This window comes from Sceloporus occidentalis, unplaced genomic scaffold (assembly GCF_023333645.1).
Source record: "Sceloporus occidentalis isolate IW3139 unplaced genomic scaffold, rSceOcc1.0.p SCAF_14, whole genome shotgun sequence".
In the NCBI taxonomy this organism is placed as follows: domain Eukaryota; kingdom Metazoa; phylum Chordata; class Lepidosauria; order Squamata; family Phrynosomatidae; genus Sceloporus; species Sceloporus occidentalis.
Window position 1 is genome coordinate 1480821 of NW_028316994.1, and position 16544 is coordinate 1497364.

The window sequence follows — 16544 nt, forward strand, 5'->3', positions numbered from 1 at the left end:
CAGCATACTTTTGTCTTTGACTGTGAATTATGGAACCCATGGGACCACCTCCTCCCCCTCCGGAAGGTACTCGGGGCCCAGCGACAACTCACTTTATATATATAAAGGAATAAAACAATTTGAGCTGGATAGCTAAAGTTCTATTCTGCATGTCACAAAGTATATATGTTTTAGCTTTTTAAAAAATAGCTGGCTTAAAGTTAAATCCCAACATGAGCATGGTGAACATATTACATAGAAAGTGTATCTGGTTTACCAGAAAAATGAAAGCGAAATATCCATATTTGAAAAATCCATGACTCCTTCCATTAAAATTTAGTATATTTTAATAGAAAACACTTAGCCATCATGTAATTGTTACTTGTTCAAGTAATTATCCAGTTATCCATCCAGAAATTTCTCTTAGCATGGTCAGTACCCAGTCACAATTGGTTCTGCATTTCAGACATTGCCACATTTGATTCGTTATCCATCAGCCTCTTTGATTTATAGAATCTTAATATATGTATGAAACCTGTGTGTGTGTGATATATATGTGAGAAACATCATAAGATATATTCTCATGTATATTAATTAAAACTGGTATAACCTGGAATACTCCAAGCAAGAAGGTATGTTTGATACAAATCGGAAGGAGCAGCCTGAAATAACTGATCATGTCTTACAAATATCAGGAAATGTGTGGAAATGTATAGTATTTCTCAGCTCTCCCCCACTTCACTCATTAACACCTTTAGGTTATACATAAATGGACCATAACCAGCATGACTAGGCTATGGTCCACTACAGTCTCTTTCTGCAATGGTTGTGACCTCTGCTTACAGCACATGTAATTGCATGGGTTGATCTTGGGCCCTCTCCAAGCAGAGTTTGACTACCATAGATAGCATTTTGGTCCCTTCCAACTCTTATTTACCTGGTCTCAGAGGCAACTTCTGTATCTTTCAGGAAGTGCCCTTTTCATTTTAAGGGGAGTTGATTTTGCAGCTGATCCTCATGCTGCCAATAAGGAACAGAGGAGGACTGGACTGAAGCCTGTTGTCCTGGGATAGGCAGTGCCCTCACCAGATGACGCACAGAAGCTGCCAGTTCAGTTAGACTGTGAGCAATAGCTTCCAGCTGGGAACCTTGATGCTGAATAGTGGTGGAGAGGGAGCCCAGATCCCCACGGAGACCTTCCATTGCTTGGACCAAGTTTCCCAAGGCAAGCGATGAACTGCAGAAGTTGTGATGTTCTTCTTGTGGCTCTTGTCTAACAGGGCATCCAGGGGATGATTTACTGAGCTTAGCAGGGTTTATGACAGTCTCAGCTGATGAAATGTTAGGGCCTGGTGCTTTAGGCTGAGCTGATGCCAAGATGGTATCAGTATAGCCTGCAAGATAGAAAAGAACCAATGACTGCGTTATGCCTCTAACACCATTTCCCCAGCAACCAACAGAAAATAGTCCCAGGCAATGAGCCAATGTTTGATTAAAACTGTGTGACCAACTGAGCTGAAGAAAATTCATGGAAGTGGGCTTTGACTACAATTAACAAGAGTAGCTGAAGAATTATAAACTGGGGAAACTTTCTGTGTAAACTAACCTAGATCAAGGACAAATCACATTCCTAGCTGCTGGGCTTAGGCCTGGAAAATGAGGCATTTGGAATCATATTCAAGGGGCTCTTTGCTTAAACAACTTGTGCCAAATAATAGGAGGATTGTGCTTTCCAAGATACTTGCCACACTAAGGCTGCTAGTCTCTTATGTGACAGAGGGCCTGGCAGCTTCAGATATGGAGAAAATAGTGTGCAAGACCTTTGCATTAAAAAAAAGACCTTCAAGATTAGATTCTTTTCCTAACTTCCACCAAGAGGTTTTGTCTCAGATACTTACTTGTTCCACTTTCTGTGTCTCCTGAGTTCACTAAACCATCCTCAGATTGACCATACGCTAAGACTGTGTGTGGCACTGGACTTCGGAGCCATTCAGTTGTATTGTGAACATCTGTTTCATCCAAAGAACTCACATCACTGAGAGTGAAGGTGGATTCTGGTGTCAAGGGGAGAAGAATGTGGTTAACAGAGATGGGAAATGAAGCTTCCTTGCTGCTTCCAGGATTTTGCTCAAGAGGGATAATAAAAATCTACTTAAGTGAGTTAGTGGGCAATTGCTGCTGTTTTTCCTCCACTCCACCTGCCTTCACTTCTCCTCTGATGGGGAGAAGGATGAAAAACAGCCACAGCTCACAACAAAGAAGGGGCCAAATTGTGGTACCGTCTGCCTCCCTGCCCCTGCCCCTGCCCCCATCCTAGAGCAGGCTAGGGATGGTAATTCTCAATTTTCCCTATCTGATGGGAGCCTTATTACATGAGAAAAGAAAGCCAAAAAAATGGAGTGAGGAAATAGCACTTTCTCTGTACCTCTCTGCATATTGTTGTAACACTTCCATTCTCTTCCAGAGGGAGACGGTCATAACAGTAGTGGGTACTGTTTTCCCTCCTTTCTCACCCCAAAGTTACCCAGTAATTGTTAGATGTCACATTACAGCTGTCAAACCAGTGGAGAGCTGAGGGGGAGGAGAAAGCCTGAAACCTCTTGTCTGAGAGTTTGCAGCCTTCAGCCAGGATTTCTGTGGAGATTTTCAGACAAGGAAAAAAGCCAGGAGGAAAAGACATACTTCCAGCAAAATCACGTGATCACGCTAAAGATTTTCAGATGACGTTGTGCTGATCCAGGAGTTCTCCCAGGATGAACCAGGAATGCTCCAAAAACAAACCATTCATGGGACTTTGCCATGAATGGTTTGTTGCTGGAGCATTCCTGTTTCTTCCCAGAAGTCCTGGATCAGCGCAATGTGTCTGAAACTCTTCAGCACAGTCGCACAACTTTGCCGGGAGTATGCCTTTTACTCCTGGGTTTTTCCCCCGTATGAAAATCTCCTTGAAAAATTTGTAGTTGGGGGGAATTGTGGAGGAAAGTTGGGGAGGGGGAGAACGCACACAGCTAGTTTGACAGTTGTAAAATCTTTTCATAGCTGATGATTTCTGCACAACCTTGGGGCTGGAGTAGAAGAAGGGAGGGAATGTTACAGAAAAACAGTACCCAGAATGTGTCAGCTGGAAAAGCTGGGCATTTTCCAATGAAAACTGTGCAGTTTTGGACCTGGAAGAAGAAAAAAGTCCTGCCAAAGCTGCAAGAACTTTGTGGGGGGTGGTCTTACTGTACAATTTCCAAAGACACTGGGACCTCCAATTTCCACCCCATTTGGGAAACTGCCAAATTCCTATGCCACCCCTAGAGGTGGCTCCAGGGCAGTCTCTCACCTATGGGCTGTATGGTATGAGGATTTATATTTGAACTCTCTTGCTGCTTCTGACTGGTGTCCTCTCCAGAGTCTGCAAGGATTTTAGGGTAATCTTTTTCCATGTACATTACAGGGTGCATATTCTCTGTGGTGGTTGGCAGTTCCATCTTCACTGTAGCTTCTAAATTCTTTGAGAACAGAACCAGTTCCTTTGCTACATTATCAGTTGCCTCCCTATCTTTTGCAAGGTCTTGGATCCACGTGGCAGTGGTAGGTTGAACTTCCATTACAGTGCTGATGAATTCTACATCCTGTGTGATGTGAGACACTTCAGGCATATTGCTCCAGTGTATGGGAGGCACCATGTCTGTTGCAGGCTTAACAGTTTGTGTTACTGTGGGCAGTTCCATTTCTGATGGACTTGTTGACTCAGCTTCTCTCTCAGATTCCAGATCCCCTGTGACTAAGGGTGGCAGGAACTCAGTGGAGGAAGTAGACTTTTGTCCCCATTTGTGTAGGGTTGGCCTTGTCTTTGGGGAGCTATTTGATTCCATCTCTTGACCATTCTGCAGAATTTCCAAATCAGGTATGGATCTATCCATGGTCCTATGGGTTGTTGTGGTTGCTTCTTTTTCAGATTCCAAATCCAACATGGTTGAAGATGGCTGAGATTCTGTTGTAGCATGAATTAGCTTTTGTTCCCATTTGTGCAGAGATGTTGTGCTCTTTGGGGAGTTGGTTGATTCCATCTCTTCACTATTCTGTAGGATCTCTAGATTGGCAATAGTTTTATCCATACCCCAGCGGGTTGTTGTCTCTGTTTCTCTTTTAGATTCCAAATCCAGCATTGTTGAGGATGGCTGAGATTCTGTTGAGGCATGGGTTGGCTCTTGTTCCCAGTCATTTGTGTATGATTTTGTCTTTGGGTGGTTGGTTGAAGACATCTCCTGAACATACTGCAAGATCTGTGGATTAGGCATTGTTTCATCTGCGGTCTCCTGCAACCATTTGTATGTGGTTGTCCTTTTCCTTGGAATGTCAGTTGAATCTATTTCTTGCATAGGAAGCAGGATTTCAGGATTATGGGCTGTCTCAACTATGTCCATGGAGCTTGTTGGCTTTGTGTTATGTTCTAGTTCAAGCTCCACATTTTGTGTGACCCCTAATGGTTCATTGTGGTCCAGTGGCTGCAGTGTCTCTGTCTCCCATTCATTTGGAAAATTCCAAATGGCTCTGGTAGTCTCTGGCACATCCAGAGTGCTTTGCAGTCCTGGCCCATCTGCAGGCCTTGGGACCTGTGTTGTAGTGGTGGTAGTAGTGGTAGTCGTAGTGGTAGTAGAAGCAGTGGTGGTTGTAGCTGAATCTCTGGATAGCTTTGGTAATGACAGACGTTTCCACTTCCCTGAAATCACAAAAGTGCCACAGACTTACATCAGATATTAAAATGGTGTTGACAGTTATTCCCTGTCTCCCAGGTAACTGTAGCATGGTGGGAAATCTTAGCCAATTCTCACCAGCCCCATCAAAGTAAATTTACCAGATTTTTCAGCAGGAAACTACCCTAGTGTCATTTTGGGGACTCAACTATAGTTTTAGATCTACATTACAAGCATAGACTTGAGTTCCCAAAAGGACACTGGATTTAAACCAGTAGAAGAGTTAATACAAACACACACACACAACCCACTGAACTTTGAACTTTCCATTATTGTTTTACATGGAAAGTTCAGAACAGCTATGATAGCTCTCTGCCCAGAATGTTGCATACTCTGTTCCATGCAGAAATTAAAGAAATAACCATGTTAGTCCAGAAAACAGTAAGGAAAGGGATTTTGTAGCACCTTTGAGACTAGCTGAAAGAAAGAAGTCGGTAGCATGAGCTTTCATAGACTTGAGCTTACTCAAGTCTACAGAACTTGGTGTTATCAATTTCTTTCTTTCAATTAGTCTCAAAGATGCTACAAGATCCTGTTCCATGGAGAAATTAAGTAGTTCCTCACCTGTGCAGATGACAGAAGCATCTTCATGGTGATTGCAATTATGCTTTCCCCAGGGCTGAGAACGGCAGCGTCGTAGAGTGAATTCTGACCCAGTGCAGTTGACATCATCCAACCAGATAGGTCCGGATCCTGGCCCATAACGTGCATTGCCGGGACTGAGAAGAGGGGCCCCACAGCCCAACTCACGGCACACCACAGCTGCATCTACCAGATCCCAGCCATCATCACACACTGTTCCCCACTGGTCTTTATACAGAACCTCCACTCGCCCAGCACAGGAGCCAGGCCCTCCTTCCAGCCGTATCTGCCACCGGTCTGAAATAGAGAAGATGGAAAATCCTTAAATGTTAAAAGTCTGAACATCACAGTTCTCAAGTAGTCATAACAGTGGATGTAGAAGGTCTGTATTTCTTATTCACACAAAGACATACATAAGCAGAACCATTCTAAACAATCTGGACACTGTGGTGGTATAGCCGATGGCTTCTGGAAGCAGGTGAGGTTCACATTCTATGGTGGAGTAGATTCAGGCTAGATATCATGTAGAAGTTCAAAAGGCTTTAGAGATCATGGATTTCATCAAGTATCCACCTTTACCATTATAACTCAGGCATTAGCTTTTCAACCCTTTTCTGCACAATAAAACAGCACTGCAAGAGTTGAAACCATCACCACCATTTCAGCCTTACATTTAGTTTGAAAAATCACATTTCTTTATAAAAGCCTACCTTTGCTCTAAGATCTGCAGGGAAAGGCTTTCTCTTGGACCCACCACCATCCCAAGCATGTCTGGTGAAGACATGAGATAGAGAATCTGTATCTACACTGCAGAATGAATGCAGTTTGACTCCACTTTAAAGGCCATGGTGGCATTTGTTGTTTGTTGTGGCACCAGAGCTTTCTGACAGAGAAGGCTAAATATCTCACAAAAAAACAATTCCCAAAATTCCATAGCATTGAGCCATGGCAGTTAAAGCCGTTCCAAACTGCATTAAAGAACTTTTAGTGGCTCTTTTTTATTGTAGTGTATCTTTAAAACATTTTGGAGTCTCTGTTGAGAGAAAGGTGGGATATAATCTAAACAAATAAATAAATAATTTAGATTCTAAAGTCCGGTTAGTGGACATTTCCCATCAGCTTCCACTCTAGAGCCTTCATAAATCACCCATGCTTGTCGGAAAATCTTATTATGTATTCATGTATTCTCATTCATTGTCAGATGGCTTGGGAACCTCTTCTCAAACAGCAATGTGAAATACAAATATTTAAAATAAACAAATGTTTAGGCAAGGAACAACACATGAACAATTGTCTGGGGTTCTCAATCCTATTTTTTGCTACCACTCACCACCTAACATATCCTCTGAATGATGTTCCTTTGGCCTCTTTTCTGCATGTGGTACTTCATTAGCCACCGGTTCTTCCTGGCGCCTTGAAGGCTGAGTGGGACGTGGAATTCTCTTAGGGGCTACAGATCGGAGTCGGTGAGGTGCCAGTGTCCTTGTGATCATGGCCACACGTTCTTCCACCATGGCAAGAGGCATCTCACCTGCAAAGTAAGCTATGCGATAAACTCAAGCTAAATATCAAAGAACCTACAGTACTGCCAAATAATATTTTTGAGCAGTATTCATGTTTGTATAATAATTACTATCTCATTGGTCTTCTGTGGCCCAAATATATATTTAAAGCCAAGTAGTTCATCACTCAGGTTGCATCCACACTTCAGAAATAATACCTTTTGACTTAGCTGCCTTGGCTCAGTGCTATGGAATTCTAGGAACTGTAGCTTGTTGTGGCACCAGAGCTCTCTGAAAGAGAAGGCTGAATATCTCATAAAACTGCAGTTCCCAGAATTCCATAGCATTGAGCCATGGCAGTTAAAGTGGTGTCCAACTGGATTATTTCTGCAGTGTGGATGCAGAATTCCACAGTGGCAATGAATTCCACAGTTTAACAATGTAAGAGTTTAAGAAAAGATAGTCACACCTGGCAATTTGGACAGCTTTTTCAGTGGACAGTGGATAAATTCATTGAGGTTATGATCATCAATAGCTATGGGCCACGGTTGTTATGTTTCACTTCCAGTATCAGAGGAAGCCTGTCTCTGTACATCAGTTGCTGAGGAACACAAAACAAAAGATGCAATTGCACTCGTGTCTTGGTGTCAGGTTTCCTTATTCCAGGAGTGGGAATCATGTGGCTTTTCCAGATGTTGCTGGGCCACAACTCCTAGGATTTCTGAACATCAGTTGCGCTAGCTTGAGCTGCATGAAAGTGCTGGTTGGAAACAATGCCTTATGAGAAACAGTTTAGAGAGCTGGACATGTTTAGCCTGGGGAAGACGAGGTGAAGAGGTGACATAATAACCATGCTTTAAATATTTGAAGGGATGTCATATTGAGGATGGAGAAAGCTTGTTTGCTGCTGTTCCATTAACTAGGGCATGGAGCAGTAGAAGCAAACTACAGGAAAAGAGATTCCACCTCAACATTAGGAAGAACTTCCTGACACTAGGAGCTGTTCAATAGTGAAATCTGTTGCCTCGGAGTGTAGTGGAGTCTCCTTCTTTGGAGGGTTTTCAGCAGAGGCTGGATGGCCATCTGTCAGGAATGCTGTGATTGTGTATTCCTGCATGGCAGGGGGTTGGATTGGATGGCCCTTGTGGTCTTTTCCAACTCAATGATTTTATGATTCTAATATCTGGAAAGGTGCATGAATCCCAACTTCTATATAGGCCAATTAGCTTGCCACTGCATGATCAGAATGTTGGACTAAATAGGCCTTTAATCTGATGGTTCTTCTTCTGTACTTATATATGGCCTGTAACTACAAACTTGAATTTTATGTGTAGTGAACCTGATGCAGGAGGGTTTAGGTGGCAGGGAACAGAATGGAGTGGGTGTGATTGGTTTCTAGGGTAACATAAGAGCATATAGTTAAGATGGATGGTTGGAGAAAGGAAGAAATAAGAATATGGGAATGAGATAAAAATAGCAATGTTAGGTTTACTTCAGCACTATTGTTATCTAGTACTTTATATACTTGATGTACCCAGTTGCCCATGTATCTCTTGCTCACTATAAATATGCTGATTCTGTTAAATTGTAAAATTACACCTGTTCCTGCTTTTGAGTCATAGTAGTATGGCATAGTAGTTTGAGTGTTAGACCACAACTCTGGAGGCCAGGATTTGATTCCCAGCTTGGCCACGAAACCCACTGGATGACCTTGAGCAAATCACACTCTCTCAGCCTAAGGGGTAGGCAATGGCAAACCTCCTCGGAACAAATCTTGCCAAGAAAACCCCATGATAGGTTCATCTTAGGGTCACCATGTCAAAAATGACATGAAGGCATATAACAACAATCCTGCTTTTGAAAGAAACCAAAAATGGAGTAGTTTGGTAAGATTGTGAGAATTCCAGTAGAGACTTCCAGCCTCTTGCCCTCTTAAAGAACCAGAGTTTGCAGAACTTTAACGACTCTTAAACAATAAATATAACTGTGAACCAGAGTTTGCAGAACTTTAATGACTGTTAAACAATAAATATAACTGTTCACACGCCAATCTCACCTGAACACACAGCACCAGCGTCTTCACCATGTCGGCAGTTGTTTGTCCCCCAGGGACTGGTATGGCACTGCACCAGAGCTGACTCTTCTCCTTGGCATTGCACATCATCTAGCCAGATGACACTGTTCCCTTCGCCAAAAAAAGCACCACCCGGTGCTGCCAGAGCCTCCCCACAGTCTAGTTCCCGGCAGACCACGGCAACATCCAGAAGGTCCCACATGTCATCACACACTGTCCCCCACTGTCCCTCATGGAAGACTTCTACTCGACCAGAACAGTGGCTTCTGCCACCGACAAGACGGAGGGCAGGGGCCCCTGGATGAAGAAAGAGAAGAGTAGTATACTATAGGGCAACCTACAACTGGTGTGGGAGTAGTAGAAAGTTCCCCAATATCACATTACATTGTTTTTCAGCCATGAAAACACTCTTTCTTTACACATTTTGAGATATTAAGCCCACAAATGAACCTTAAGGCTTATGACTCTTTCAGATGAAAATCAGACATGTGGCCCAGCGTACACTTCAAGGAGGAGACAGGTGGAGTTTCCAGAACCTATTACCATTGCTTTCACCACTTGTATCTCCTTTAACCCAACTCAGGAGATGTATATTGTTCATGTAAGCAATGGAAGTAATAGGTTACTGGGATGCCTGTGCACTTACCTTGAGCAGGTGTGGGAGACACCAGTGGTTTTGCTGTTGTTACTGCCTCCATTTTGCCTCTCCTGTGAGTTGTATGAGGAGGGGAAGCAGTGAAAGGAGGAAAACGTTGTTCTGTAAAGGGAGAAAGGGAAAAAATTTAGACAGACTTGTTGGTCCATAAGGTAAGGAAAAACACCTAGCATCCTTTTTTCACAGAGACAGAGCAGCATGTTGCTAAGAGTTTAACTTTGCATCTAGTTCCATATCCATTCAGCCCAAACATCACCAACAAATGTTCTCAATGGCATTCAGCCAGCTCAATATATTCTTCTGTAAGGTGAAAAATGTATGCAGATGTGGGATTTTTCTTTAAAGGGATGCCAAGGTATAGTTTTGTATCTACATGAATATCATATTCTAATGCATCTTATGGAAGAAAGACCTCCTCTTCCTCAAGTTTAGCCAAATGCTTCTCTTCTAACCTTCTACGGACAGGTCTTTTACCGAAGCATTTAACGTGCATTTAAAATTAGCCTTTAGCAAATGTCTACTTTAAATTAGACTTCATAGAAGCCATCTCAGTGGCATTCTCTTTGACTGGAAAAAACAGAGCTCTTCAAAGAAAGGCAATAAATGTAGCAGGATTTGGGGTAGAGGCTGGTATAGGTGTATCCTGGAGAATGTTGTGTGTTCATCATGGTGATCAGTTTCTAAACAGAAAAAGTGCTGAACTGAAGCCATACCTTCTGAGCTGGAAGCACCCATGCTTAATTTGGCAAAACTGTGCTACAGTAACTCAGTGCTGAGGGAAATCTAATCCTTAGACGAAGGATGCACTTTGATGTTGTCTTGCTTAAATGAAACCCTGGCTGTGTGATATTCCTTTTCCTTTTTTGTAAAACCAGCATATACCAGTATGATAATTTTGGGTAACTTTAGTCTTACCTGAGCAAATGGCACTGGCATCTTCTTCATGGGTGCAGACATGCTTCCGGAAGCCCAGGTGGCGGCAAGAGTGCAAGTGCCACTCAGTGCCTGCACAGTGCAACTCATTCAGCCAGATGGGCCCAGCTCCTTCCCCAAACCAGGCCCCATGGGGTGCTGAAAGAGCCTCTCCACAATCCAACTCCCGGCACACCACAGCTGCATCCCGCATGTCCCAGTCATCGTCACACACCGTCCCCCACTCGCCTTGGTGGAAAAGTTCCACTCGTCCAGCACAGAGATTTGGTCCTCCAGTCAGACGAACTGGAAATGGGTCTGCCAGAAGAAAGAGAGGTCATCAAAGTCATATTCATACAGGCATGTATGTCTACACTTTCTCATTTGAAATGGGAAACAGAATTTTGATACGCCATTTTCCCACTTAACTGTGAAATCCCTTCTCTGGATTCTATCTTCATTTATTTTGTTCATTTATTCAGATTTCCTAAAGAATGTTACTAAGGACTTTACCACACAAGCCCCATTTTACAGCAATTACATCTGTTAATAAATGGAAACATACCAGTTTCAGAGCAGCCACTGAAGATTTCCATACCTGGCCGAATTGCTGATAAAACATTCCTGAAACGTCCCTCAAATGTGGAGGAAGCGTGTGTGTCTGAACGCCTGCCGTGCTTCCTCAATCATCATGCAATTGTCACTCCCTCTAGCATCCCTGAATTGTTCCATGGGAGCAGATTTACTATGAACAGAAACTTTGGGTTCATAGGAAATCCGCTCCCCTTGAGACGTTTCAGGGACATTAGAGGGAGTAACAATTGCATGACGATTGAGGAAGCGTGCCAGATGTTCAGATACGTGCACTTCCCCCACATTTGAGGGATGTTTCAAGGATGTTTTATTAGCGATTCAGTCAGGTATGGAAATCTTCATTATTGCATGTCTTGTTAATCACATGACTAGGGCTATTTCTGCCATTGCACTCTTTGCCGGAATCCCACCTAACTCTGCCTTCCTGCCCTATGATCTACCCAGCATGGCTTTCTTTTTTTTTTTCATTTTAAAAAACTATTTTCACTTTTTCATGCAATTTTAGATTTCTACTAATGCTATTTATGTAAAAAAGATGAGAAAGAAGAAAAAATATGGGTGGGCAATCAGCCTGTTTGGGAATAGCGAGTGGGATGGGAACAGGGGGAAGAGGTGAGAGATGGGGATATTGAAACTCATATGACTGCCAAGATTTTGGCTGCCTAACAGCAACATTTCACACCTAAGGACTAGTATGACTGGGAGGTCATTGATGGGTTTCTCCTGTCAATGAAAAGGGATGCCCGAACTGCACTTTGGGGACAACACAGTAGCTCAGGGTCAGAGGTGTCATGCACTAAGTATCACTAAAGACACTTTTTTCTGGATGTAATCATGGTTTAAAAGCCACATGTAGTAATCTCTTCAATCTTAAAGCAATTATCCCCAAGGATAGAACGAGTTAGACTGAAATAATTGCCTTTGGAACCAAGCTTCTTTCAACTCCATAATAATAAAAACCGTAATGAAAAGGTTTTTATCCTGTTGCATTTAGGTCATATTAGAGCATGAAAATGGAACACAACTGATATAAAATGGAGCTGTTTCAATTTGGTCTACATTTCCCTTGGTCCATTCATTCTTCTGCCTCCTGTCTTGCAGTCCCCCCCCCCACTTCTCATTCCAGCAGTCATGCAGCACTTCATGAGCATGGGGCATGGTCTTTTTTCAGCTGTGGTGGGGTTCCCACCCACTTTGGATATTTGTCCCTATTTCTTCAAACCTTTCAGTGCACTGTAGCCTGCTGATACCTCTTTTGTCTAGTTGGTATCCTTTTGACTGCATTAGGAGCTTCATTCAAAAAACTGAATTTGATGCTGATGAGAATATATATTGGCAACAAACCAGTGTGTGGGATGTTCAAATAGATCAGAGTTAGAATCCCTGTCCAGACATGGAAACCCACTGGGAGACCTTGGGCAAGTCATACTTTCTCAGCCTAAAAGGAAGGTAATGGCAAACATCTTCTGAATAAATCTTGCCAAGAAAGCTCTATGATAAGAGTTGCCATAAGTTGGAGTCAACTAAGGCACATGACAACATATGAAAATAACTTCCTATTGTGCTGGTTATTGGAGACAATGAAAAAAGTCTCATTAGAGGCAGGAATTCAGTTTTTACCTGTGACATGAAGACTCAAGAAGAGAACTGCAAAGAAAAAGTAAGAGGTTAAGAAATAATAAGAACAGGTTGAAGGACATCCTATTTTTATTACTGTGTTTTGGAGATCACATCATGTTGGGATGCGCTCTGAAGGTCACAAAGTGTTGTTAAGCCCTGGCAGAGGTGGGTTTAGAAAGCCATTTTACTTTAAGCTTATGTTGTCAAAGAACTTGAATAATAACAACCAAAATAACAGAAATAATATTCTTGGAGGATTAGACAATACAGAAACACTACAGTAATTAATAATTCTTATAAAAAGGAGGGTGTCTTGTGGTATCTGTAAAACAAACTAGATTATTTTTAACTTAATTGATTGACTTAAGATGTACTTTCAGCATTGCCTTATTTTCATAATTAATTATTAAGTCATCAACTAATTGAATGAGAGGTAAGGGCTGCATATATACTGCAGAATTAATGCAGTTTGACACTGCTTTAACTGCCATGGCTCAATGCTATGGAATGCTGGGATTTCTAGTGTTGTGAGACATCTCATCCTTGCTGTCAGAGCTCTGGTGCCACATAATAAACTCCAGGATTTCAAATTTTACATCTTCTCACATGATTAGTTATTAAATGCAAACAGCTATGGAAATTTTGTTGATTTTGGTTCATGATTAGTGTATGACAGTTTAGGTAATTCCAAGTTTATTGGGTTTTTTAACCAACATATAGTACAGTTTGGAAGGAGGGCAGTTTTCTTTACATCCACATGGTCCTCTTCTGTTCTTCACTAGACACTAATCTGTCCCAGCAAGCTAAATTCTAAAGTTTTTATTTCTGTGACTTTCATTGGGATCCACATGGAAATCCACAAGATAAAGAAAAGGGAAGGTTGAGGATCTGAGATTATAAAGGAGGGAGAAAAGAAAAGCAGGATAATGGTTTTTGGTTGGATGGGTAGGTTGGGTGGGCATTTCAAAAATGCATGCAGCTGTTTATTTCTCTCCAAACTCATAACAGGGGCAAGGGCAGGATAAATAAAATCACTGGTGGTATTTCTTACCTTCACTGTAGTAAAGATTTTAGCATAGTTTTCTAACTTAAATACTGTAGTTAAGTTAGGATCCCATTTTGGGAGGAAAGAAACATATAAATGCAATAAATAAACAGCAGTTTGACATAGACATAACATTTAATTTATCCTTAACATCAATTATTCAGGTTAAGGTTTGGGGATTTGGGTTTTTTTTACTTTGTTATATACTAACCACTAACTTTCTTATCTATGAGAAGGCATGGGAATCATAGCCCTCCTAATGCTATTGGACTAAAAGTTCGAGTGATCCTCAACATCATAGCTAAAGGTGTGCATGCTCAGGGTTGCAGCCTAACATCCCATGAAGGGCCACACAATTCCTGCCTCTGATACAGTATATAGGGCTATGAGATTAATCTAATTCAGTGCATAGGATTAACTAGGAAAGCAAAATAAAACATTCCAAATAACCAACCATAAACCTTTGAGTTTGAGAACCAATAACAGGAAGCATGTCTTGTGATTCTCAAATTTTACAGAAGCATCTAGCAGGAAACAGGATGGTGAAATATTAGAATAACTTTTGGACTGATTCAGCAATACTATATGATGTATGCTCATATCTTTGAACCATAAGCCCCAGACACACTCCGATCTGGTGCCCTTAATTAAATGGCTTGCTATACCTGCTGTTTTAACTGTTGCCACTAGCAGCAATTGTAGCCCAACTCCCTCCAGTGTATAGATTTTTCAATAACCTGTGGGCTAAGTCAGAAATCAGGCAATGGTTACCTCCAAGAGGTGTAATGTAGGTGCCCAGTACTTTAGTTATCAATACACTTTTGGAGGAGTTCTTTGTTAAAAGGTGCTGGCATGCAATAGTTTTTCAGATTTCCCCCCCTGTCCTTGGTTTCTTAGAAGTCCCATTTTGATGGGCATGGGGACAATATTTTCATTCCAGTGCATAGGCTTGTACAGAGCTTGCCAAAATTCCATTTTTGGATTACAGCTTCCAGAAGTCCCCAAAAACAAATTTTCTCCAGCTCTGTGCCCACCCATGGATACATGCAAAATTCAGTGCATGCTTTTCTTCCATCTCCTCATCTCTCTGAACAAAGCCATAAATGTTGCAGAATGATTTGAGTTGCAGCTTTTCTATAAATATTGCAACCAGATCCATAATGGGAGTTGGCATACTTAGGGTCATTGTTTTTTTAAGTAAACTATGACTGTCAATTTGCTAACATTTCCTAGCTTCACAAGCTGGTGCCGGACAGATTGTTGCAGAATAAATGAATGCAAGATGTAGCAGATGGAGAAAAAGGTTTTCAGCAGCTAATGTCAGGGAGAGATGGAGACAAACAGCTAGTGACATGAAAATAGAGGCATGGCATGCACTCTGGGGGGACCCTAGTTTCCATTGTAAAACATTAAAGCTTCTGTTGCACCCATGCATGAACAGACTTCTTTTCAGGGGCTGCAAAGTAGAGGCTATTCCCTCTCCAAACCTATGAGTCAAACCCAAGCATCATTCGCGCGCGCACACACACACACACACACTACACACACACCATAACTCTGGTGGAATCCAGCCCTGCTGATGGAAGCTTTCAGCCTCTCCGTGGCAGTTAGATGCCCAGAAGGAAAATAGTGACTGCACCTTGGCATAGACCATGTGGCGGGCAACACTCACCCACAAAGAAGAAGAAGAAGCATTGCATGGTGTTAATGGCACAGCTGGTATCCTAGCTGGCTGAAAAAACAACTCTGCAAGGCAGAGGAACTTTTATTGAAGCCCGAGGACCCAGGCAGTGAGTCAGCTAAGCAGAAAAGAAAATGGGAAACACCCCTGCTTGCTCTGGGTCTCTCGCCTCCAGTCTGCAGTCTGGGAAGGAGGGAGAAAGAAAGAGAGAGAGAAATGAGAGAAAGAAGAGAATAGGAGAGAATGATAGGAGGAGTCCCAACTAAGCTCAGCCTAGAAGAACCAAGTTCAGGAAATTTCTGAGAGTTTCCAAGATAATGGCATTGGATAGTAGCATTCCTGCTGCAGAGTGTGTTGTACTTAGGTGGAGGAGGTACATGTTGGCTTGCCAGCTGTCTCAAAGGAATCCTTTCAGGCCCTTGTTTAACTCAGTGTAATCATGTATCCAATTTTTAGCATAGATTGTGAGTCTTGGGGGGGTCATTCACACTTTTTTAGCACAACTATGCAACTAATCTCTCTCACACATCCCAGATTTGTTGTTCACACTATGGAACCGTATCAGTGCACATCTCTACAAGTTCTGTTGCTCACATGTGTCAGTGCTCTAATAAAGATGGAGTTGATGGTGCGAATGTATTCAAAGCGCATTCAAGGTATGCAGTTTTATCCAGGGTCTATTCACATTGGTTATTCATGCAGCTGAGAAGGCAAATATTTTAGAAAAACTCAGAACCCCCCTCCTAACTTAGCTGATGGGTTAAGTGGTTTTTTTGCCAGCCCCCCAAAATGCATGTGAACAACAAAGATTCAACCCAGATTCTACCTGGATTATTTCCACTGTCTGAGTAACCTCTGGGTTGTGTAGCACTTTAGTAGAGATTTTTAAAAAGTCAAGATCTTTCCAGGATCATGCCTCTTCATCTTCCACTTCTTTCTTGTCTTTCTGTGTTCTTCAATCTACACCTCTACTCTTTTTATAAGAAAGGCTGGGGCCTTGCTTTTTTTAACATCTGCATAATTAAACTTTTCCAGCATATCCTTGTTCCAAACTCCTGCTGCTGAAGTTGTGCCATGCCATGCATTTGGAGAAGGTTACATGGAAGCCCACCCTTCTGTTCCTCTCTATCTTGATTTGGACACCTTCCCCTTTCC

At 42.2% G+C, this 16544-nt stretch overlaps 1 protein-coding gene across 1 annotated transcript; it reads right to left on the bottom strand.

Annotated features, from left to right (window-relative positions):
- Positions 1 to 677: 677 nt before the first annotated feature.
- On the bottom strand, positions 678 to 15408 carry LOC149303478 (uncharacterized). The gene is made up of 10 exons (XM_089480737.1): positions 15381 to 15408; positions 12664 to 12690; positions 10453 to 10767; positions 9529 to 9639; positions 8865 to 9179; positions 6637 to 6837; positions 5289 to 5603; positions 3308 to 4690; positions 1878 to 2033; positions 678 to 1373 (listed from the first exon to the last, which is right to left on the bottom strand). The coding sequence occupies exons 1-10, from the start codon at positions 15406 to 15408 to the stop codon at positions 961 to 963; spliced, it is 3264 nt and encodes a 1087-aa protein (XP_089336863.1). The 3' UTR covers positions 678 to 960.
- Positions 15409 to 16544: the final 1136 nt, after the last annotated feature.